At 40.6% G+C, this 23891-nt stretch overlaps 5 protein-coding genes across 8 annotated transcripts; 4 read left to right on the top strand and 1 right to left on the bottom strand.

The window, feature by feature from the left end:
• Positions 1–94: 94 nt before the first annotated feature.
• Positions 95–1584, bottom strand: naif1 (nuclear apoptosis inducing factor 1). The gene is made up of 3 exons (XM_079551682.1): positions 938–1584; positions 796–843; positions 95–686 (listed from the first exon to the last, which is right to left on the bottom strand). The coding sequence occupies exons 1-3, from the start codon at positions 1380–1382 to the stop codon at positions 145–147; spliced, it is 1035 nt and encodes a 344-aa protein (XP_079407808.1). The 5' UTR covers positions 1383–1584; the 3' UTR covers positions 95–144.
• A 110-nt stretch (positions 1585–1694) lies between these two features.
• slc25a25b (solute carrier family 25 member 25b) lies at positions 1695–9274 on the top strand. 3 transcript variants are annotated; one of them, XM_079582885.1, is made up of 11 exons: positions 1695–2510; positions 3970–4096; positions 4207–4294; positions 4463–4498; positions 6205–6316; positions 6436–6594; positions 6676–6828; positions 6920–7027; positions 7987–8154; positions 8229–8379; positions 8475–9274. In XM_079582885.1, exons 1-11 carry the CDS (start codon positions 2172–2174, stop codon positions 8654–8656), a joined length of 1623 nt encoding a protein of 540 aa, XP_079439011.1. In that variant the 5' UTR covers positions 1695–2171; the 3' UTR covers positions 8657–9274. The 3 variants fall into 3 exon arrangements, with proteins under 3 accessions (XP_079439011.1, XP_079439012.1, XP_079439013.1); XM_079582887.1 differs by lacking the exon at positions 1695–2510 and adding an exon at positions 3106–3620; XM_079582886.1 differs by lacking the exon at positions 4463–4498 and having other exon boundaries at positions 1701–2510.
• A 2570-nt stretch (positions 9275–11844) lies between these two features.
• Positions 11845–15506, top strand: uap1l1 (UDP-N-acetylglucosamine pyrophosphorylase 1 like 1). The gene is made up of 9 exons (XM_079552020.1): positions 11845–12319; positions 12997–13201; positions 13310–13485; positions 14079–14251; positions 14329–14522; positions 14598–14738; positions 14821–15006; positions 15136–15187; positions 15319–15506. Exons 1-9 carry the CDS (start codon positions 12040–12042, stop codon positions 15379–15381), a joined length of 1470 nt encoding a protein of 489 aa, XP_079408146.1. The 5' UTR covers positions 11845–12039; the 3' UTR covers positions 15382–15506.
• Positions 15507–16191: 685 nt separating this feature from the next.
• Positions 16192–17868, top strand: cfap73 (cilia and flagella associated protein 73). Its single transcript, XM_079552021.1, has 7 exons — positions 16192–16320; positions 16420–16534; positions 16613–16705; positions 16772–16963; positions 17218–17439; positions 17521–17682; positions 17758–17868. The coding sequence occupies exons 1-7, from the start codon at positions 16286–16288 to the stop codon at positions 17848–17850; spliced, it is 912 nt and encodes a 303-aa protein (XP_079408147.1). The 5' UTR covers positions 16192–16285; the 3' UTR covers positions 17851–17868.
• A 1592-nt stretch (positions 17869–19460) lies between these two features.
• Positions 19461–23738, top strand: zdhhc12b (zDHHC palmitoyltransferase 12b). Of its 2 annotated transcripts, none has more exons than XM_079551848.1 (5): positions 19461–19933; positions 20075–20214; positions 20613–20705; positions 22248–22417; positions 23198–23738. In XM_079551848.1, the coding sequence occupies exons 1-5, from the start codon at positions 19837–19839 to the stop codon at positions 23511–23513; spliced, it is 816 nt and encodes a 271-aa protein (XP_079407974.1). In that variant the 5' UTR covers positions 19461–19836; the 3' UTR covers positions 23514–23738. The 2 variants fall into 2 exon arrangements, with proteins under 2 accessions (XP_079407974.1, XP_079407975.1); XM_079551849.1 differs by having other exon boundaries at positions 22251–22417.
• The last annotated feature ends 153 nt before the right edge of the window (positions 23739–23891 follow it).

Raw genomic sequence — 23891 nt, forward strand, 5'->3', positions numbered from 1 at the left:
TCACACAGGCTGGTATGTTTTAAAGCATACACCACAATTGACCTTATTTATTATTTTATAAGGAAACTGTACAGCCAAGTCCAGGCTTTGAAAGTTACTCAGTTGAGCACAGTGTGAACAGATCACAAGTGCTGCAGTAGTCTTTTAATTCTCATTATTTTGTTGTGTTGGAGGAGGCAGTGTTTTTGGACCCTCTGGTACTGTCCCATCCAGAATCCCAGCTCCGGCGGTGCTGGTGGGGTTTGCCACATCAGTCCCGCTTTGTAGAAATTTCCGTAGATCTTTTAGAGCAGGTCTGAGCATCTGCACTAGGGCCAGGAGAGCAGCCTGTGTCCCCTCCAGAGCCTGTGCCTGCCTCTCTTGTGCAAAGGCCTGAGCTTCCTGAGACCGCCGCATCATCTGCAGCAACTCTGTTTGGCCCTCCAGGTGTTGTGCGATCTGTCTGATGTGGACGTTAGTGACACGCTGCTCCTGCAGCAGGCGTGCTGAGTTCAAAGCAATGCGACTCTTTAGCTCCTGTGGTTTGACCTGAGTCTGTGGTAGTGGTGATTCAGAGGATGAAGCCAGCATCTCGACTGGAGCCTCCACAGCAGTCACTATAGTGGGTGTGGCGCCCTCTACAGTAGTGGTGCAGTACTCCACAACTCCAACCCCTGCGTCCTCCAGTGTGTGGTATGTTGCTTCAGCTGTAATATACAATAATGGATCGCATTTAAAACTACTAAACATATTTACAACACAAGTTGTTAAGTTGGTACATTTTGTGAGTAGCGCATGTGCCAGGTTAAATCTTACCGTTTATTGACTTGGGGTCATCACACACTGGTGTCTCCGCAGGCAGGGCTGTAAAATTAGAATAATCAACACGCACCTTAAATGTTACGGTTGTTACAACAATAAGAGAGGAAACAAAAACTTTTCCTGCTCTGCTACTTACTTTCTGTGAGTGTGACAGTGGTGGTCGCGTTCACTGTCATTGGTAAAGTTATCTCAGCATCTGAGTCCCCCGCAGGTAAACTGATGATGGTGGCCTCCCCCAGAAGGTTACAGATTCGCTGCTGCATAGCCGTGAGGATGACGGGAACAGGAGTGCAGTCCGCCGATGTGCCCTCGATAGCGGCCCGTGCTTGGGCCACTTTCCGCCGCACCTCCGTTTTCATGTCAGACCACTTCTTTTTCACCTCTGCCATCTCTCTTGGGCAGGTAGTCACAGCATTCACTTTTTTCAGTATATCCATCCACGCGTGATTCTTTGCCATGTGAGTGACACCAGCATTGAAGTGGTTAACCAGTGTATGCTTTTGTTTCTCTATTTCCTCAACAATTATTTCCATCTCCCTGTCAGAGAAATTCATTTTCCTTTTTTTAGCAAGCGATGCCATTCTTGCAAGATTCCAATTTAGAATCGGTAATTGTGCGTATTGTACGCCAAAAGACTAGGATAGTTTTAGTTCATCAAAGTGCGCAACGTAATGGCTTCCAGAATCGGCTTCTTCTTCCTCTGAACAACGCCGCTTACGTAGCAAGCCTCTAGGACCCGCCCATTTAGCGGTTGGCCCTTCTTTGGCCCTATTTCTAGAAGCGTTTAGCAGATTGTTTCAAAACGTTACCGTCTATTTAAAATGATAAACAAAACAACAAGATACAAGAGCAGGTTGTCACTTAAAACTGGCCACATCTTATTTCCAAGCGTACTTTACTTTTTGGCACTTGGCAGTAGTGGTAGCGGTCTGTCTCGCGATACATTGCGAGATCTCTGAGCCACCGGGTAAATACTTCTCCGGGGGAAAGCTCCTCGGGTTAACGGCGCCGAAATACACCGCTAATACACCCATCTACCTCAGACTTGACAAAAGGGACCACATCATTCATTTGTACATCGAAGCTGTACTAAAGTGCCCGCCAAGGCATCCAAGCGTGTGTGCTCTGCTCTTCATCTCCGCACCGGCATCACTATTTTTTCAAGTTACGTTACAAACCGGCATCTTCGCTCCAGCCAGCGGGATTAGCGTGTTACCTTCTGACTTGAACCAGCCACGCCACCGAGTTTCACTTTTGAAGACAATCGGAATTATTAGTGTTTGTAGGTTTGGGCCAAGCCTTTGCCTATTCAAATGCTCATGTGACGTGGTTTAGGCTGATCTCACTCACGGTGGCTGACCTGACGCGTGATGCATGAGCATGAGGGGTCGGTGATGCCCCCTTTACTCGGTGGTGTTGTCTGCCAGTGTCGCTCTGGGGACACCCACTCTGGAGACGACCCCGGAGGCGGGGGAGGCGGGCATGACTCCTCCACAGTGCCGCTGTCTGCCCTCTTAGCAGGTGACTACCCCAACCCCGGTCATTCGTCAGCCCACTACTGTGACATCTGTGGGCGATCTGAACAAGAACATCGTTTCAAAGTGCTGTTTCAAGTCCTGGACGTAAATGGGGACGGAGGCATTTGTTTAAACGACTTGACCATTGGATTGAAAAAGATGGGTGTACACCGCACCGAACATGAGCTGATGGTAAGTGGGGACTTTGGGGATAAATGTGTAACAATGTGACGGGAAGTAGTTAGACCACTGACCTGTATCATGAGCTCCTGAACCAGGCTATGGTCCTAATGCCTGGATCTTGTTTGGCAGTATGACCAGGATAACAACTATTTTCATGACTCTGATGCATCCAGAAATGTAGGCAGTGTTGGGAAGAATACATGGAAATTGTATTTAGTTACTGAATACTTGCCTAAAATATATTTTGTAAGGCATTTCATAACTTTGTCTAATCAGGGTACTGTATTCTGAATACTTAGAATACTTTTACATAGGTTTTTTGTGTGTGTATAGGTTAGTTGCTAGTTATGACGTGGTGCTTAGGCTGACTTGACTTGAGACAGAAAAAGCATCACTCAGCAGATATGAAGAGAACCCCCTCTGACATCACATCCCTCCTCCCTCTCTGACAAATTTGTAACCATGAATTAATGGCCTACTAGCATCACATCCTATTGGCCAAGGTACTGGTGCCACTGCTCTACAGCAGGACCTGTGAGTATCGGAGCAAGGGATTGGTCGGGATGGGCTGCAGTGAGGATGCAGGTTTTCAGATCTCCTTATGCTGCATTTTCTAACTCTTGGTTCGTAATTCAGCCCCTTCTGCAGCATGCAGATACCTTGTCAGTGTCAATTAGGTTTGAGGACTAGTGTATTACTAAAACTATGCTGAGGGGATTTTCTTTAAAGTGAGTGTCTGCATTTTGTTATGTATTAAATGTAGATCCTTAGAGAGGAAAACAGGGGTTTTCCTTGAAAAACTTGGGCTGTCCTCAATTGACCTGCACTTTACTTACTGTATCCTTAGCACGCAGAGAAACTGTGCTGTTTGTAAGGAAAGTATCAGGCAACTCAGCAGTGAGTCCATCTTTAGGGATGTTGAATTTCTTTTACCAAAGACTCTTTAACCGAGCAGACTGTAGACCAGGTCCAGCCCAGTTGCCTGGAGGCACAGATAAGAGCTTTACAAAAACGACTGGGGAGCAGCTTGATGACAATAGTCAAAGAGAGAAAAGTAATGTCACATCAAAGAAGAGTGCTTTAGTGATAATGGTGGCTACACCGGGAGATCTTCAACAGGTAAGACGAGCAACTTATGTGTGGAGTTGGGATTTGAGAGCAAAGTCTTTTGGGTCTGTTCATTTCATTATTATTTCATTCATTTCAGCCTGATGACTTGGCAAACTTTGCGCTGACAACATCCAAATATTTTTTATGTGCAAATCACTGGTATTGCCTGTGTTTTAATGTATGTCTGTGGAAAAACAGCGCAAAAAAGGGGTAAAAAGCCTACAGATAAGATTTGTTTAAAACCGCTCATCTTAAAGAGTGGTAACCGCTCCGCCACTTTGCAGTGTCGCTGTTATGTCTGATGGTGCCTGTTAGACTCTGTACGTGTTTTCATTTATGTCATTTTCTTTTTTTCCAGAAAATTGTGAAAGCCGGAGATAAAGATCTGGATGGGCAGCTGGATTTTGAAGAGTTTGTGCATTACCTTAGAGATCATGAAAAAAAACTAAGACTTGTCTTCAAAAGTTTGGACAAGAAAAATGATGGTGAGGCACCTCTTTATTTATACATTTTTTTGTTTATTCATTTGGTCGGGGGCCATGGATAGAAGTATAAAACAACATTGTTATTCTTAATTACATTTTGCATTGTTCAGGGCGGATTGATTCTCAGGAAATCATGCAGTCCCTGTGTGATCTTGGAGTACATATTTCTGAAGAACAGGCTGATCAGATTCTGAAACGGTTAGTTTCCCTCTTATACACAAAGCCGTCCAAATGGCTATTCTTTTGCATTTAGTGTCACAAATAAACTAAAGTCTGTGAGTTCTGCCCTAACCACCTGTTTGTCCTGGTCATTGTCTTTTCTAACCCACTGCCTGTATATCTGTCCTTTTTTCTGTGGGGTCTCAGAATAAGGAGGGGTCATATCTGGGCCCCTATTTTGTAGTAAGTAGTAGTTTTTAAAATCCGCTTGTTCCATGCCACATTTTCTTTCTTTGTGAACCATAAAAATGTGTCATCCATGGTACTTTTTTCAAGATAATGTTGACTAAATTTTGTGAAATTTTAGTCCAAAAAAAGTAATAGTTGCTCAATAAAAAGGTAATAACAATCCACAGTACAATTAAAGAGCTATTAAGAACAAAACGCCTTAAGAAGCTATTGGTTAATGTGTAGTCAGCATTTAAAAAGAAATGTTCTCCCCTCACCAATCTACACACTATACCCATAATGACAAAAAAATCTTGAAATGTTTGCACATTTATTAAAAATAAAGAACTGAAATATTGCATGTACATAAGTATTCACACTCTTTGCTATGACACTCAAAACTGAGCTCAGGTGCATCTTGATGTTTCTACAACTTGACCCGAGTCCGTCTGTGGTGAATTAAACTGATTGGACTTGATTTGGAAAGGCACATACCTCTGTATAAGGTCTCATAGCTGACCGTGCATGTCAGAGCAGAAACTAAGCCCTGAAGTCAAAGGAGCTGTCTGTAGACTCTTGAGACAGGTTTGTGCCGAGTCACAGATCTGGGGAAGGGTACAGGAAAAATGGTTGCAGCATAGAAGGTCCCAAAGAGCACAGTGGTCTCCCATCATTTGTAAATGGAAGAAGTTCATAACCACCAGGACTCTTCCAGAGCTCAACACCCGTCCAAACTGAGTAATCAGGGGAGAAGGGAGAACCCAAGGGTCACTGACAGAGCGTTATTCTGAGGAAATGGGAGAACCTTGCAGAAGTGCAACCATCTCTGCAGCACGCCATCAGTCTCCTCAGTAAAAGGCCCATGACCGTTTGGAATTTGCCAAAAAAGCACCTAAACAACTCTCCGACCATGAGAAACAAGATGTAACAACAAAATGTCGAAAAAGTGAAGGAGTGTGAATACTTCCGGATGCACTGCATGTTTTTATTGTTTTGTTTTTCACAGCTGAAAAGTGTAATGTTAAGGCACAGTTATACTTCATTGATCCCCTTAGGGAAATTTGTTCTCTGCATTTGACCCATCCTCCATGATGCTGGGACAGCCAGCGTAGGCACTCGGGAACCCATCTACATGAAGGGAGCCAGGCTAATGGTCAGACACACCTGATCATCAGATTAACCTACATGTTTTAGTGGTAGGGGAAACCGAAATACAGGGCGGAAACCTATGCAGACACGGGAGAACATGTAAACTCCACACAGAAAGGCCCTGTCCCGGGATCGAACCTGGGACCTTCTGGAGTGCTAACCGCTGCGCTGCAATGTCACCGAGTACAGTTTCATGTGCCTCCAGCTTGGCTAAAAAGTATAAAACAAGGATGATCAAAAAAGACTGTTTTGTTATGAATATCTCTTACATTGTATTGTGGATTGTTATTGCATAATGCACCATGTTATTACATTTTTCCTGAGGATAAAAATGTGTAAAGTGTATTTTGTAATAATTGTCTCAAAATGTAATAACTTATCACGTAATGCAGCAATAATTATTACATAATGCGTTGGGGAGGTTTATTACAGAAGGCAGCAGTTTATTACAAAAGGCGGCTTTATAATAACAAAGTGAAGTGACAGAATTATTGCATTTTGGACTTTTATCACATAATGAGCTGTTATTACACAATGCGGCGTAACTGAGTCCAGTATGCTTTGTTTTCTAGCATGGATAAAAATGGCACCATGACAATTGACTGGAATGAATGGCGAGACTACCACCTTTTGCATCCAGCAGACAACATCCCTGAGATCATCCTGTACTGGAAACACTCCACGGTAAATAGATGTCACAGCTCAATACTGTACTGTGTATTATTGGACATACAGATAAACTGAGCCTTGCCTCACAGTTTCATCACTGGAACACGTGAAATTCATAACTTTTTCCTTTGAAGATTTTTGATGTTGGAGATAGTTTGTTGGTGCCGGATGAATTCACAGCTGAGGAGAAACAAACAGGGATGTTGTGGCGCATCCTAGTGGCAGGGGGAGGAGCAGGAGCAGTGTCCCGAACTTGCACTGCTCCTCTGGACAGACTCAAAGTACTTATGCAGGTAAAACGTTTAGTAATGGACGAATCAATGAATGAAGCAATTCAGATTCAGAGTGTGTCACACATTTTCTGTCTCATTTAGGTTCATGCCTCCAAGAGGAATAGCATGCAGATTGCCAGTGGTTTTGCCCAGATGATTCGGGAGGGTGGTGTGAGGTCATTGTGGAGAGGCAATGGCATGAATGTAGTCAAAATTGCCCCAGAGTCAGCAATTAAGTTTATGGCGTATGAGCAGGTCAGCATCATTATACATATAAGACCTGTGTGGCTACTGCACTGAATTTGACTTTCATATATTTTCATATTTTCACATATTTTACTTTCAGATTAAACGGTTGATGGGGAGTAAACAAGAGACACTTGGTATCCCGGAGAGGTTTGTAGCCGGCTCTCTGGCTGGGGCTATCGCTCAGAGCAGCATTTATCCTATGGAGGTAAGGTCCAGCGTGTGTGGGGTGAATGAAGAACAAATCCCGCTTTGGATGACTTGTGTCATGTGTTACAAATAAACTTCCATTCCATTCAACAGAACAGATGTGATCCATTTATCATTGAGCATTTGAACATTATTGTTTTGGTGTCTAATCCCTCTTTCTGGCTTCAACCACTGACCTTTTTGTAGGAAAACTGAAGCAGACAGACGCATTCAGTTATTCATAAGTAACTCTTTTTAAGTTAAAAGAGGACTAAATTGTTTCAGTGTGAAAGAAGATTCATTTTTCATTTAATCATTTATTTCAGGCAATGGCACACAAAGTACAAGGTAGACAAAATATAATTAAGTCATTTGTGCATAAAGGAATATACAGTCTGTAAACATAATCATCCATTTCTACCTGAAAGAGAGTGGGAAGAAGATAGTTTATTTAATATATGTATGTATAAGACTATTGATGTACTATATTTTCCAAGATCATCAAATTTCAGCAACTTTCATTGCGTAAACAGATTATGAGTATGTTCTAGGGCAGTGGTTCTCAACCTGGGGGTCGGGACCCCCAAGGGGGTCGCGTGACAAATTTGGGGGGTCGCCAGATCATTTAGATAAAATATGCATATTTTCATTAGCAAATAATCTAATGTTTTATTGTAGCATGTGTTTGCTATTTTAGCAGAGTGCCATCATATGTTCGTAGTTTGATGAATTTTATTTCAGCCAATTGTTTTTTTTCTTTGTTTTTTAAGAATTATGTAGGCTAATGTTCCTATTTCTCACGGTGTGACCCGGGCGGGGGGTGACGAATCCCTTTACCTGTTATAATGGGGGTCGCAGCTCCAAAAGGTTGAGGACCACTGTTCTAGGGAACCAACCTTGTGAATGATACGCACTGCGGGTAAATAACTTCTGTGTGACATTGGTTTGGCCTTAATGAAACAGCCTTGTGTTTTTCAGGTCCTGAAGACACGTTTAGCACTGGGGAAGACCGGACAGTACAAGGGCATTTTAGATTGTGTCAAACATGTCTTAAAAAAAGAAGGAGTCATTGCATTTTATAAAGGTTATGTCCCCAATATGTTGGGCATCATCCCGTATGCTGGAATTGACTTGGCTGTGTATGAAGTACGTTCTAAAAAAAATATGTTATTTATTTATTTTTTTGTGCATGTTGTTAAATTATGCTACTGTTTTAATAGACCTTAAAGAACCATTGGCTGCAGCGATTTGCCACAGACAGTGCCGATCCAGGGATTTTTGTGCTTTTGGCATGTGGCACCACCTCCAGTACGTGTGGCCAGCTAGCCAGCTATCCATTAGCTTTAGTGCGGACACGGATGCAAGCACAAGGTTGGTCTCAAGATAAACAACTCAGTAATTTATTATTTTAAACATTACGCCTTTCTTTTTTTAAATGTGATTGGTTGACCTCTCTTTTATCTCAGCTACGGATGGAGGCCCCCAAATGAACATGACAGCCTTGTTTAAACATATCCTACGGACTGAGGGTCCTCTGGGACTCTATCGAGGCTTGGCCCCCAACTTTATGAAGGTCATTCCATCTGTCAGCATCAGCTACGTTGTCTACGAGTACATCAAGAAGACTTTAGGGGTCCAGTCAAAGTGAGGAAAAGGCAGTAGGTCATGATGTTAACTTGTATTGTCTTGAAGGAGTTCCTCAAAATTATGACAATGATCATGTAGTTTATATAATTATGTGAAACTTTGCAGCTGAAAGTAAGTTCAGAGAAGTCTATGTTTACATTTGAAAGACATAGTGGTTTACTGTTAAGGTAGAAATATACACTTGTTGGTTTGGGGCACAGACAGAACCCATTCTGCTGGTGTGTCAAGGGCTGCAGACATTTACCAGCCATCAGACCTGGTGAATTTGCACATAACAAAGAGGTTTCATGCTGATGTTCAAATTAAAGTATGCGTTAGTTTCAATGGGCCCCCAGTTATAAAGGGCAAGTAAAAAATATCAGGCAAGTGCCTCAAAATGCTTAATGTCAAGCACTATTCCATGCATCATCTCAGTAACTGACAACCTTGTGGATGGAGTTTGTAGATTTCTTTTCTTAAAAAAATACATTCAGGAATATAAATGGTCTCAATATGACTCCAAAAGGTCACAAATTTCCAGAGGTGGGTTGAGTAGCCAAATTTTGTTACTTCTAAATAATTTTACTAGAAGTAAAAAGTAGTGGCCCAAATATTAATAATAAAACAAGAGTAAAAAAAATATTTTCAGTAATGACATAATATGATAATCAAAACATAAACTGAAGTGAAAATGGTTCACGAAACGCAAACTACTCCAAGAAATGTTGCTTCAAAAAGTTGCAGAATTACCTGTACTTGAGTTTATGTGACTTAGTACTACCCGCCCCATTTCTGCCAGTGCCTTGAGGTAACTCAAAAGGGTGACGTTTGGGACATTGAATGCACTTTAAGATATCTGCTCTGTCTTTGTTATCTTTTTAGATATATTTAATATTTATTGTTATTTATTGAAAAAGGGTTGAAGACTAGTCAGTGGACAGTGGTCCAGTGACTGCAGTCTATTTCATGGCTAAATTTGCCTTTGCAGAACACCACACCAGCTTTCCCACAGTGCTTTGTCTTCAAGGGAAAAGCAGCTTTGGTTTGCATAAGGATTCAGTAGTAAGAGCAGAGAGGCTCGTTCGAGATAGGCATAGTTTTGCTCGCCGCCTGCAGACGCATGACTTGCTCCAGAATTGCTCTAATGTCACAGACAAGTAGGACACGGAAAGCTTGTGCGACCCTAACAAGACCAGTCGTCTGGCTGGCAGAAAGCTCTTCTCTTTGGTATATTATTCCGCCCCGCCCACTTTTACCTCTTTTTGCCATAGATAGACACTTCCGTTTTATTGACACTTCCATTTTATTCACACTTCCATTTTATTCACACTTCCATTTTATTGACACTCCCATTTTATTGACACTTCTGTTGTTAGACACTTCCAGTAGAGCGCGAAGTTCATTCACTAAGTGGAGAACAAGGGAAAATGTTTGCGGCTAAAATATGATGCACATTGAAAAGTCAACACTGCACTGTTTCTGTGGGTGGGAAGTCCCGCCTTCGCGGGGCGGGTGTTCCAGCTACGAGCCTCGACAGTGCTCCAGAGCCTGTCAATCATAGATTAAAGGCTTCCTTTTTTTTATTGCTGATGTACAAAAACCAGTGCGGTTAAAGATGTGATACATACCCCAGAGTTGTCACATGGGTCATAATAATTTTTAGGAGAGCCAGGCTTTTAAGCAGGTCAAAGTTTTCATAGGAATGCTATTTTCCAAGTGTCTTTTGGAGCCGGCCTTGGCCATCAGGGGGTGGTATTACAACGTCAGCTCCCCACCAGGAGGACCAAAGAGAAGCGCTTTCCTCACCCATTGATCTCGAACAAGCCTAATGGCTCCAGCTTTTTCCCTGTCTGGCGCAGCTTCCGTCTCTGACCACTTTTTATACACCATGATAAACTTTAGCTGGATCTGAAAATGACTATAAAAGTTGATCATATTGCAAATGTACATTTGTAGGCCTATTTATTTTAATATGCTCTGTAAATGGCTGAATTATGATAAGTAGACACAAATGGACTGTTATGTATTCCACTTAATAAAGATATTTGTAAAAGTATTGTGTTGTTTTATACTGTATTTTCATCTAATGTAAGCCTGGCCTGTAGTTTATGTAGATTTCCCATATCAACAAAAAGAAGTTTTATCCATGTTTTAATGTTGTGTCATTGTCAAAAAGATGCATCAAGTGGGTGTTTCTCAATTGCCAGGAACTTTAGCATCTGAACCACTTCATCCACGTCATCGCAGGGTTTGACTTCACCCAGACCAGTGGTGTGCACATTTTGAGAAACATGTGACACAGGCTGATGAAGCACAATCAGTGTGAGATGTTGTTATGAGGCCAGTCAATAATCTAACATAACATATATGCGGCCCTCAACCCAAACGAGTTCGACACTCCTGTCTTATTGGGCTTTGTAAGTGAATCTTAAGTTTTAAATATACATGTTAGTTTTGGCTTACCACTAGCCACAGTGGCCAGTGACCAAAAAAGTTAATGTCAAGACGTGATTATGTTGGCTTTTTGACTATAGTAAAAAATAATAATAATAATTATATATATATATATATATATATATATATATATATACATATATATATATATATATATACATATATATAATTATAGTTTGTTTGTTGAAAATGTTGCCAAAAACATGTTAATTAAAAATATGTTTTTTTCTGTTTTTGCTGTGATATTTTAATTATTATTCTCCAAAGTATTTATTCATTATTTTGGCAGTTTTGGTCTTACAAGATTCTGACCTTTAAGAATAGATTAAATAAAACTGGTACTACACTTAATACATCCACCTGGTTAGTCCGATATCATTGTTCTGCACATATAGACCATAGAAATATAAATATAGACTGGTTCTTAATACCCACACGCATGCGCCCCCAGCCGGACAAAGTCTACCAAAAATGATGAACATTTACTAAATTCGGCAGAAAATTCCATTTAGACGATCCGATCAAAAAGTCACACTCAGTGTGTCTCCTTCTCAGCAGCTCAACTCTTTTATTTTACATCTGCTGATGTCAGTCTCCTGTGGGAAGTGCTGGACAAGTTCTGCTCATTTCGGCTCTCAAATTGCCAATCAAAGCACACAGTAGTGATTTTCGACACCGCTTCTTAGCAATCAGACCAGTTGGCAAATGTTCCCTTTTTTTGTTTGTTTAGTCTGTGCCACTGACCCGGTTTGAGCTTGGTTTTACTAACAGACACTTCACACTTGTTCAGCTCTGCATTAGAGCGGGTTCTCCGTGCTCAGCAAACATCTGTTTGGTTAAAGAGCCCGTCACGAGTTTCACAGTCACTTCCTTTACAGTAGTGGCTCGCGCACAGTTGTGTAGCTTAGCAGTCTGCGCCGACTTTTGCATTGTGTCAGAAAGGCGGACACTATGTTGTCTCTGGAAGAAGTGAAGCAACATCTAGAGATCGCGGACCAGTCTCATATTCTTCAGTTTTGGTCGGAGTTAAATGACGCGGAGCGAGAGAGCTTCCTCCGAGAGCTTTCTCAGCTGGACCTGCCCGGGCTGAAGGAGCACTGCGAAGGGGCTGCCCGGGCTGCTGCCTCTCCACCGACCAGCTTGGACGCACACATGCAGCCTGTGTCCGCCGAGTGCATGGGCAGCGCGAAGAAGGGTGAACAGAACTCCCTGGCGGAGTGGGAAAATGAAGGTGAATACAGCTCAACAGTCCCACCCACTCCCGGTCACGTGTCTCGATCCGACGTAAAATATCCCATTTATTTTTAGCACCGATTTGTCGAAAAATTGCGCGGGTATTTTACAAGATAGAAGACTGCTCCAAGATACTGACAATGGAACATTTGTAAATGTAATGATGGGGGCAGGAGCCAGCTTTCCCTAATGAAAATGGGCTATTGCAGATTCATTTGTAGCTGATATCCCAAAAGAAAATAGCAGGGATTACGTCACGATCTCACAATGTTAGACCAAATCTCTCCATATTAATAATATCATTTTACCTGCCCCTGTGTATAGAGGTTTTGCGTGTGATGTCATAATATAGCAAAGGACTATGTCATAATGCTATTCTTTGATTTGTTCCTCAATTATCATTATTACCATGTTTACTACCATTTATGTTATTGTTTGATTTGTCCATTCGTTTCTATTTAGATTTCTATAGAATCTGCATAACCGCAACAGGCCTTAGGAATGTTGTGATGTCGCTTGAAACCCAGCAATGGGCTCCAAAAAGTGAAATTATCTCCACCATCAATAAAACAAGCAAACTATAGTTGATGAGGCTGTGACAATGGGCTGAATTTACAGAAATCATTTATGAAAAAACTATTAATGTTGTTGCTTGTTGCTCACTGTCAAATGCAGGTCTTTTGCAAATCTCCAAGAATCGAGTTGGGGTCCTCCTTCTAGCAGGTGGGCAGGGGACCCGCCTTGGTGTTCAATATCCCAAAGGGATGTACAATGTGGGTTTGCCCAGCGGTAAAACTTTATACCAAATACAGGCTGAGCGCCTTCACAAAATTCAAGAACTCGCAGATGAAAAGCATGGAACAAACTCCACTATACCATGGTAAGACGACATTAATACTTTGCTACATGTCTATTTCCAAAATCTTCAGATATCAGAAGTCTTACAAAAGGTAACTTTAAAAAAAAATTGATTGCTGGGTAATTTCAGGTACATAATGACCAGCGAGTTTACTTTGCCCTCGACTGAGAAGTTCTTTAAAGAAAACAACTACTTTGGCCTTGAACCATCAAACGTCATAATGTTTGAGCAGAGAATGATCCCAGCTGTGACTTTCGAGGGAAAGGTCATCCTTCAGGGAAAATGGAAAATTGCCATGGCTCCAGGTACTCTGTGTTTATTTATTTATTCAGATCTCCATTTTGTATTTTTGGGATGGTTTTTTTCCTTGTTGTCCCTTTAAAAACGATTACAATTCATTAGTTTCATTCATGAATAGGTAGATGTTCAAAAATGTACATCGTGAGTTCACTTTGCTAGACTTTTTAAAAAGAAACCATATTGTTATTTGCATAATTTATAACATTTCATATCTGAAATTGGACAGTGTCAGTTCACCCTATTCCACTATGCTGTCATACAGGGATCTCCAACGTGAGGCTCGAGAGCTCCAGCCCTTTCCAAGAAGCTCCTCAAACGCTTTCTGTGTTTTCCTTTACAAGTCAATTTAGATGTTTTGTTACTTGTTGTTTTTAGGTAAATATAGTGTATTTTAGGTTTATAGTAAAGTATAAAGGAAACTCAAGTCATTTTCTTTCTTAATTTTGTTCTTCAAAGTGCAAGTAGCTCTCTGCTGTTTGTTACATACAGTAAAAGTTGCTCAAGGGGTAAAAAAGGTTGGAGACCCCTGCTGTAATAGTTTCCAAGTTGCTATTAGCAGTTGGCCTTTGACTTGACAAAGATTATGTGTTGATATCAGATGGTAATGGCGGCCTATACCAGGCTCTGGTGGACAACAATGTGCTGGAGGACATGAAGAAAAGAGGAGTGGAGTACTTACATGTCTACTGTGTAGACAACATCCTTGTCAAGATGGCCGACCCACTGTTCATTGGGTTCTGTGTCAGTAAAGGAGCTGACTGTGGAGCGAAGGTGTGACATCATTTGTTGCTAATATCTTTAACATAGTTTTGTAAAACAGTGTTTATGTTGAACCATGTTGTGATCAGGTGGTAGAGAAGGCGTACCCCACAGAGCCTGTGGGTGTTGTGTGTAGGGTGCAAGGTGTGGCTCAGGTGGTAGAGTACAGTGAGATCCTCCAAACCACTGCTGAACTCAGAGGAGACACTGGGGAGTTGGTCTACAGCGCAGGCAACATCTGCAACCACTTCTTTACTCGAGCGTTCCTTCAGGATGTGGCTGAGTAAGGTTATACTGCATGAAACTGCATGCTTAGTTCTAGCAGAAAACATAATAATTGTGTGCGCCCCTATTGCAGAAATTTTAAGAGCCACCTAAAGCAACATGTTGCAATGAAGAAAGTGCCATTTGTTGACGAATGTGGAAATGAAGTTAAACCCACCAAACCCAATGGCATTAAAATGGAAAAGTTTGTTTTTGATGTCTTTCCCTTCTCCAGGTAGCAAGTGTGTCCCATATTGCAATGATCTAACCTCACTGCCTAAAAATATAATTTATTTGCTGTGGTATGTTTATTGAAGGAGGTTTGTAGTGTTTGAGGTTGTGAGGGAGGACGAGTTTTCGCCTCTGAAAAATGCTGATGGAGCGGCTACAGACAGCCCCTCAACGGCCCGAAACGCCCTGTTGCTCCAGCACTGCCGGTGGGTCACTGCTGCTGGAGCAACTCTGCTGGATAAAGATGGGAATGCTGTTCCACTCACTGTCAGGTTTGTGTAATAATACATGTATTTGTGCTAATTAACATTTTTTTCAAATATCTAATAGATGTTTTTATGTTTGTAATTGCCGCCTAATTCTAACATTGTTTTATTTATTTGTAATGAATCTTCATAAAGCAATTCTCCTGCTACATGTGAGATTTCTCCATTGGTGTCCTACTTCGGTGAGGTAAGAGCAGTCTGTATGCATACGAGCTGATGTTTTTTAAATAAAACAAAATAGAAGCTTTGGTACTGTTTAACTCTTTGCCTTTACCAAAGCACGTTTTGCTGTATTTGTGTGTTTTTTTTTTTTATCAGGGTCTGGAGAAGTTGCAAGGAAAGACCATAAACATTCCCTTTGTACTGGACAAACAGCAATAGATTACTTTTTTTTTTATGCTATGGAACTTGAATTTTACTTATGCAATCTATTAAGTTGCTATTCACCAAATTGTGCAGAGGCTGTTGAAGTTAATAACATACCATGTAGTACAAATGACTGTAAAAAAGACTTCACAATTTGAAAACAATGGTTGTCTTAGTTTTTATACTCTGTTTCTTGAATCATTAAAAAGATATTTTATGTAACGGAAAAGAATAATTCTTTTTTTATTTTTTACTTTAAGCATGTTCAATTAAAAAGCTTTCCCAGAGTTTCCCACTAATACATGTTTGTACTAAAAAAAGCTTGTTTTTTTTGCTAAATTTAAGACAATAGAGGTGAAGTTATATATCTCTCCTCTACTGAGTGCGGCCCAGTTGTTTGTATAATTTTCTGTATGTGGCCCTAAGTGAAAAAAGTTTGGACACCCCTGGTCTCCATAAACATATCTAATTGTACAAAGTTTACAGTGTCTGGGTCAAATTAACCTTCACATTCTTGAACATAACAAGCTTAAAAACAAAATGACTGAAATATACAACAATAATTCCACAGCATTGGGTCATGCTATGGAAGCATAACCAAATGTGAAAGACTATTGTGTCGAGTGTTCATGGGTAAAACACTGATGTGTCTAAGTCTCTGTGATGGTGAATAAAGTACTATTCTCTCCTACTACTCTAGTTTGTTAGGTCAACTGAATCATGCAGAAAAGGCATCACACTCTGCAGTGACTTTTCCCCTGTTCTTTAAAACATTCACACTTCACACTATTCTAGTCAGGGTGAGTGCATGGGTGAGGGGGTGAGGCTCTGGCTTGGTGTGGCGTCACCATGGTCACGGTGGGAGGAGCTCTACACTGAGCCAACAAAAGTTAACATTTCAGAGAGAAAGGAAAACTACATGTTCACTAATGACAGCCGGATGACATCTGAAAGGTATTACTCTGTTCTAAACCTTACTGCAAACACTGAGTATATTTCGTCAAGCCCGGGTCAATAAACGGTACTGGACTGTTTGGTGGCATTTGTTTGCAGGGTCAGCAGCATCTTTGAAAATGGCGTCTTTGATTGGAGCAAAAGTTTTTTTGAAATACAGAAGATGAGCCAAATTGAAGCAAGACTTGCGTCAAAATGTGACAAACGTAAACAAGTTGGTTGAAGGATTCCTTTTAGGATTATGCATGGTCATTGTAAAAAAAAGTTATTTATATACTTTTCTATTTTTTAGTTTCTGGAAAGCTTGAAGTTGTGCAAAGCTCAGCTTCTGAGTGAGTTAACATGCGCAAAGGAACAACACCAGAGCCACAATGTATTTCTGAAGGTAATCAGTTCTACAGCTTATTTCAATTTGCTGAAGCAATTGACCTCTCCAGTTCCCTCTGTGTAGACCAAAGATACTGACCAAAGACTAAGAAAAGGAGAGAAAAATATGAAAGAGGTGCTGTTGATGGATGCAGAGAGACAGAAGCTCACCGGGAAATGTATGCAACTACAGCGAAAGAAGTCGACATTGGAGCTGAGAGTGCACACCCAAAGGGTGTTTCACGATTTTCTGGAGCGAGTGGTCAAACTTTCTAAGGTAATTTCTTCAAAATTGCAGGTTTGACAGTTTTATTATAACTTTAATCAAAACATTTTATGGCTCAAAATGAGCTGGCTTAATCCAAAGAATATCACAGCAAAAACATTTGCCTGTATTTGTCTGACTTGGTGAAATCCTTGTGTTCTACTTCGATCCTGCACACTATTTACACTGGATGTGCGTGTTTTAGTTTTTCTAATGCTTGGTGAAATACTGTATTATACTCTAGCCTATTGTAATAATGTTTTTAGTTTGAAGAAGTACTGGAGGTGGTGGATCATTTGGAAAGTCTTCTCTACTTCAGAGATCAGCTCTTTCAAAGAGACAATAACGATCAAGACCAGCTCAACACACTGAGAACAGAACTGGTGACAATAGAGGACCAAAGTCACCTCATGATGGTGCACTGGAGAAACCAGCTGTCCCATTTGCAAAACAAATTGGAGCTAACGCACTCAGAAGCTTTTCAATGGGTACCACATCTTTAACAGATTCACAATTGCATAGAATTCATTTGTGATAGGCCTAATGGAGTTATCTTGTCTCGTGAGCAGGAACAAAAATGGAACCACATTGAAGAAACAGCTGCAAAGAAAACACTCCTGTTGGGCAAAATCAAAATAGGCACACTAAATCTGTATGAAATGATTGGCAGCCCCCTGGACACGGGAGAAAAGTGTGTTGATGTGAATGATACAGACACACAATTAAACAGGGTAGAGTCTGGTCCTAAACAAATATGCAAACTACACACAATAGAGATAATTACAATATCTGTTTTCTTATTGCAGATCCAGGAGTACATCCAGGACCACGATGTCATTGTGAAGCTGTACAGGTCTACAAAAGAAACAGCAGACAGAGAGAATAAACAAAGCAAATAGCACTTCATCATAGTTTTTCCATTTTGCAGTGTTTAATACATTTTCATTGGCGCATGCTTACCAATAATGTTAATAAAAAGGCTCATGAAAGCACGGAAAGAGACCTCTGGGCAATGGCAACTATACACATCACTCCAAACAACACAATGAAATGGGGCACCAGTGCACAGTTCAGGCACATTTGTGTAAATATGGTCAATACAGTGGCAAGAAGAAGTAAGTACACCGTGTGGAATTTCTCACATTGCTGCCTAAATTGGTCACTAAATGAGGTCTGATCTTCATCAAAATCATAAGAATGTATAAACAGTGTCTGCCTAAACTAATACCACTCAAACATTTACATTTTATCATATTTTTATCGGCCATAACATGTAAACATTCAGAGGACAGTGTGGAACAAGTAAGTACACCACCTGAATCTCACTGAACTGCATACGTACTCATCATATTTCCCACTGAAACAAAGATCCAGAACGTCGAGACGCGAATGGATTAAATTAGTAAGTTTGACATATAGCTAACTTGCAATGCTATTTGTAACCAATAGGCCTATGTCTATTTAGCTACTTAATACAACAACTGTTTTTTATTTATTTATTGGTTTAGCAAGGGCCACGAGTTCTTCTCTTCCCATCAACACTGTGTCCCCGTTTCTTACAGAATTCTTTTAAAACATCGATTTTCAACGCTCAATATATTCAATATCTGTGGTCATGCTAACAGTTTGGATTACGATCGGGGTAGTCCTGACCTTTAACCTGGACCAGCATGCTTTGCACTCGGTGAGATGCCGAATCTCCTTATTTGCTCAACCTGCCCTCCATGGCATCTTTTCCACCTTGGAAAACTATTGTAACGTATAGGCTTCGGTGTAATTTTTTGGTCTGAATTGCTATTGCAACCTTTCCCGCAACTGTTTACCATTTTCTTACCACAAACTCTTCTGTTTAGCGGTACCTAACGTAAATAATCACCCAGAGAAGTACACGGGCAATGACGCCAACATTTTTTTTTTATTTGCATGGTTGAAACAGTTTATCATTTGGTTCAAAGGTTATTGTGATGGATCATGTGATAAGTGAGATGCAACTTCTTTCCAAAAATGTATTTTATGGAACATGTAAAGAAGAGGTGGATAATATTTTCAGGACTTTGGGATCAATGTCTGTAAATTTGGAGATGAATAACATGACTGTCACTCAATGCATTCCAGCAGGTTTAATAAAAGGTCACCGCACAGGACTTAATCTAATCATAATCGATCAATAAATCAATTGTGTTCATTTTTTAGATAGCCTAACTAATGTAAAATCCTACATATTAAACCAAAATGCAAAGCTTACTGGAATGCAATTTACTCTAACATAAAACCAAAAAAATGACACGAGGAGTTTACCATTCCAATACTGTATAAACAACAATATAAGGGAAACTAATTTTAAAATTCGATATAAATAACAAAAATGTACATGTTGTGAAATGTCTCTTTCGGCCACAGTATCTCGAGTCACGTGATCGGGACCAGCCAATCACAGTCGAGCCTGTGAGGAACGACAACACAACACAAGTGCATTGAATGAACGGAGAGTTTTTTTTTGTTTTTTTTTACACATCTAGCTTTGTCTTCCATCGTTATCGTTAGGATCGTGTTCTTCGTTAAGACTCCACACGGGTATTTGAAAATTATGATGGTAAATGATGGGTTTACTGGCGCAATTTATTGTTAATGTCGAAGCAAACGGCTGCTCCGACAAGCGCAAACGACGGCAGCTTGTTATTACCACCGTTTTCTTCCCACTCTCCCCCTGATATAAACAGTTTTGGTCCAGATCAACTATTATATTACATCTAATCTATTGCTTATAGTTGAATTGCAGTGTGCTTTGGCCCGTTGTTGCCTCCACTTTGGCCGCGCGGTGTCCCACTTCTGTCAGTCTGCACTTCACCTGGGGATTGAAATGGACACTGTGACATGCTAGGACCATGTTCAAAAATGTTTTTGGTTCGGGATTTTTAGTAAGAACAGCCCATGTAATTTTGACATGGGTCGTGACCCTCATACTCTTTTTACATGATACAGGTAAGCTCGTTGTGTTTACTAATGTGTAGCTATGTAGTCATTAAAGAGCCAGTAATGCATCGATCAGATGAGAGAGGCTTAAGACTTTCACAATATTTACTGCTCATTAACTGTCGTGCTATTCGTGTGTGTTGGTACCAGAGTTAAGGAAACAGGAGGAGACAGGCCAATTGGTTCAGCCGGTGCTGTTCGTCTTGCTGGTGCTGGTGTCGGTGCTGCTGTATTTTGCAGTTTCTCTGATGGATCCTGGATTTATCCTCTCTGATGACAGTGACAAGCAGGTGGTTTTCTCTGAAGCTGATCTTGATCATAATTGTGTAGCAATGAATAACCTTTTTTATCTACACTCTTGCCTTTTACGAGCAAGAAAAAATAGTGCTCAAGACAGAGCGAAATAGTGCTCAAGACAGAGCGAGTCAAAACAAGACTTAAAAATGCATATAACTGAAAGTATTTTATCTACACTCTTGCCTCTTACTGTAATTGATTAATTTTATGTTGATGTTTTTATTGATTGATTTGTTTTTCTTATATTTTATGCTGCTTTAACTGTGAAGCACTTTGATTTGCCTTGTGTATGAATTGTGCTCTACAAATAGCCTTGCCTTTTGTCTTTAAATGTAACAGGACATGAAAATCATAGGATTGGTTTACTTGTCAGATTTGTTTTGTCTTATAGTTTTCTCTGGGCGTCACTGAGGAGCAGCAGAACATGATCCCACATACCACTAAATCCATGCGCCAACGCCGCTGCGGGCACTGTCTGCTTCAGGTAAGTGTCTAACATGGCTATTGTATGTCATTGTCTATAATATGATGAGTCTATTCACCGACTTACATTGTTGTCAGTGTCTAACATGCTTGTCTATCTATCCCTGAAATATAACTCCTGAACCTTTTTGATCCCCAAGAGGTCTAGAATAACAAGTGCCTTAGAACCTTACAGTATGTCCTCAGTTTTAGTGGCATCACAATGCACAATGCATTTTAATGCCGTGAATCACCTTTGAAACTCAGATGCAGCGTCTGTCAGTTTGTTCATATGATCTTTGATGTATATTAAAATTCACTGTATGCAGAAATCCCATTACGATTATTAAGCAATTTCAATAATGCTATTATTGCAATTTGTGACTGTACCTGAGATGGTAGAGTCCAATTAATGATTTATTTATTTAAGGACAGTCCCATTGGCATTTTAAACAAAATGATAAAATAGCGAAAATAGTGGTAGTAGTAGTAGTAGTAGTAGTAGTAGTAGTAGTAGTAGTGGTAGTGGTGGTGGTGGTGGTGGTGGTGGTGGTGGTAGTGGTAGTGGTAGTAGTAGTAGTAGTAGTAGTAGTAGTAGTAGTAGTAGTAGTAGTAGTAGTAGTAGTAGTAGTCGTCAGTCACCCCACATCGTGGATCATTTACCAAACGTTTACTCGTGTGCAAAGCCAGGAGCACGTGCAAACGTGTATCAGCAGCAGTGTATCAGAGTTATTTATGCATTTGTACCCACACAGCATTGCCTTATTTACAAATCCAGATTTGGGGCCCTAAAACAGGCAACATGAAATAGTAAATTAAGTGTAACATACCAACAAAATAGCATATTTTAGTTTTCAGCTTGCACCCATTATTTAACACCTGTGTTAAATGACCCCCTTAGTGTATTGCTCATGAACGTCAATAACCTCACGATTCAATGCGCAATACATGGCTTACGATAACAATAACCTTACGATACGTCGATACAGTGATAATTGATATACTGCACAAAAATAACCTACAATACATCACGATTTTCTAAAAAAAATATATATTTTTTTACATACCAGCTACAAGCTATTATTCATGATTTACATTGTTTTCATGTGTTTTATTCCCCTTTATCTTAAATAAGTAATACATTATCCCTGACTTACACACTGAAAATAAGTCATTGATGACTTCATTTTCATTTAAATAAGATACAACTGACCTTTTTCAAAAAGGAATAAATCAACCCCAAATGAATCTTTGTATATAAAAAAAACTAATTTCAAGTAATATATTTGTGAGTGCTGCCCTCTACTGTTCTGACTGAAGTCTCTGATCTTTATTGGCCTCTGGTGACTACCTCATTAATATGCGTGACGTGGTCCAATAATATGCATGATGTCATCAAAAGTATCAATATTGGTATAAAATGTTTCAATTCGGTTTCGCATCGTCCTGCAAATATCACGATATGTAGCAAAATCGATATATTGTCACCCCCTACTGCTGAGCTACTGCTGACTCCAGGTCCAGTTCTAATGATAAAACTGTATTTGTCATCTTTTGTGTTAAGCAGCAGCCAATGAGATCAAAGCACTGCCAAACATGTCAGCACTGTGTGCGTCGGTATGACCATCACTGCCCCTGGATCGAGAACTGTGTGGGAGAGCGAAACCATCGCTGGTTTGTGTTGTACCTGGTCGTTCAGCTGATCGTGCTGCTTTGGGGGCTACACATTGCCTTGTGAGTTGACCAGACAAATCTAACAACGCTTCTTTAAAGGAATAGGCCACCGTTTTTATATACTAAGATATGTTCTTACCTCACTTTAGTCGAGTTAATATATCCCCGTCTGGTCATTGTCCGCGCACTCTGTCACGCAAACGGAGCACATACGCAGCCTCTCCCATATGTGACATAGCTCCGAAAAAGCTCACGATAGAAGCTACCAAGCTCTTCCACGTGTACCCTATTTAAATAAAGTTACGTGAAGTGTTTTCATGCGAAGTATATTTACACAGAAATGTAACATGTCGATTTTATAAGCAAATAAAAAGGGGGACTATATTGTGAGGCGTAATGATACGAGGAGCACAGCGTCCGCGTAGTAACTCCTAAAGACTTCCCCCGCTCACTTCCGTCAATAACCTTTAGGAGTTACTGCGCGGACGTTTTACTCCTCGTATCATTACGCCTCACAATATAGTCCCCCTTTTTATTTGCTTATAAAATCGACACGTTACATTTCTGTGTAAATATACTTCGCATGAAAACACTTCACGTAACTTTATTTAAATAGGGAACACGTGGAAGAGCTTGGTAGCTTCTATCGTGAGCTTTTTCGGAGCTATGTCACATATGGGAGAGGCTGCGTATGTGCTCCGTTTGCGTGACAGAGCGCGCGGACAATGACCAGACGGGGATATATTAACTCGACTAAAGTGAGGTAAGAACATATCTTAGTATATAAAACGGTGGCCTATTCCTTTAAGAGTAGGTCCATGATCATGCTTTTTTCTTCAGGACCGGGTTCAGTTACGCATCTACCTGGGAGTTGTGGCTGCGCTCCAATGGCATGCTGTTTGTTGTGGGTGTGCTGGTGGCTCTTCTCTCACTTATTGTGCTGCTGCTGCTGGGTTCACATCTCTACCTGGTCTCGCTCAACACCACCACCTGGGAGTTCATGTCGCGACACCGGATCTCATACCTCAAGCACTGTGGAGCAGATGAAAACCCTTTTGACCGGGGAACATTTCACAACCTTTGGGGTTTCTTCTGTAACTGGGGCACAGTGGTATGGGAACAGGTGTATTTCAGGGAAGTGAGTGACCAAGTTTAATAGCTCATAACTTTGGGGGAATCCCCTGCAGTGTACTTGGCATTGGTGCTCACGTGCCATAAAGCTGAAAACATTAATTATCCAGCACTTTCTTTCTTTCTGAAGTACCACAGTAGTAAGCTCTCTTTTGTTTCCAAATAGGTTTTACTGTGAAACTCACAGGGGTTTAATGTATTAATTAAACCAAAGAAAGAAAAAAAAAACTTGGTACAGTTCTTGTTCTACAGGACATTTCAATACAATTATTCAGGCATAGAAAAGGAGGGCCACACTGATGGCCCAGTGATAGTCACCAGGAGTCACCAACAACCATAAACAATCACCATATTAGGGGGACCTCTCAAAGAGGAATTCTGTTCATATATGCTCCAGAGATGT

The sequence above is a fragment of the Gobius niger genome (genome assembly GCF_951799975.1).
Source record: "Gobius niger genome assembly, chromosome: 2".
In the NCBI taxonomy this organism is placed as follows: Eukaryota; Metazoa; Chordata; class Actinopteri; order Gobiiformes; family Gobiidae; genus Gobius; species Gobius niger.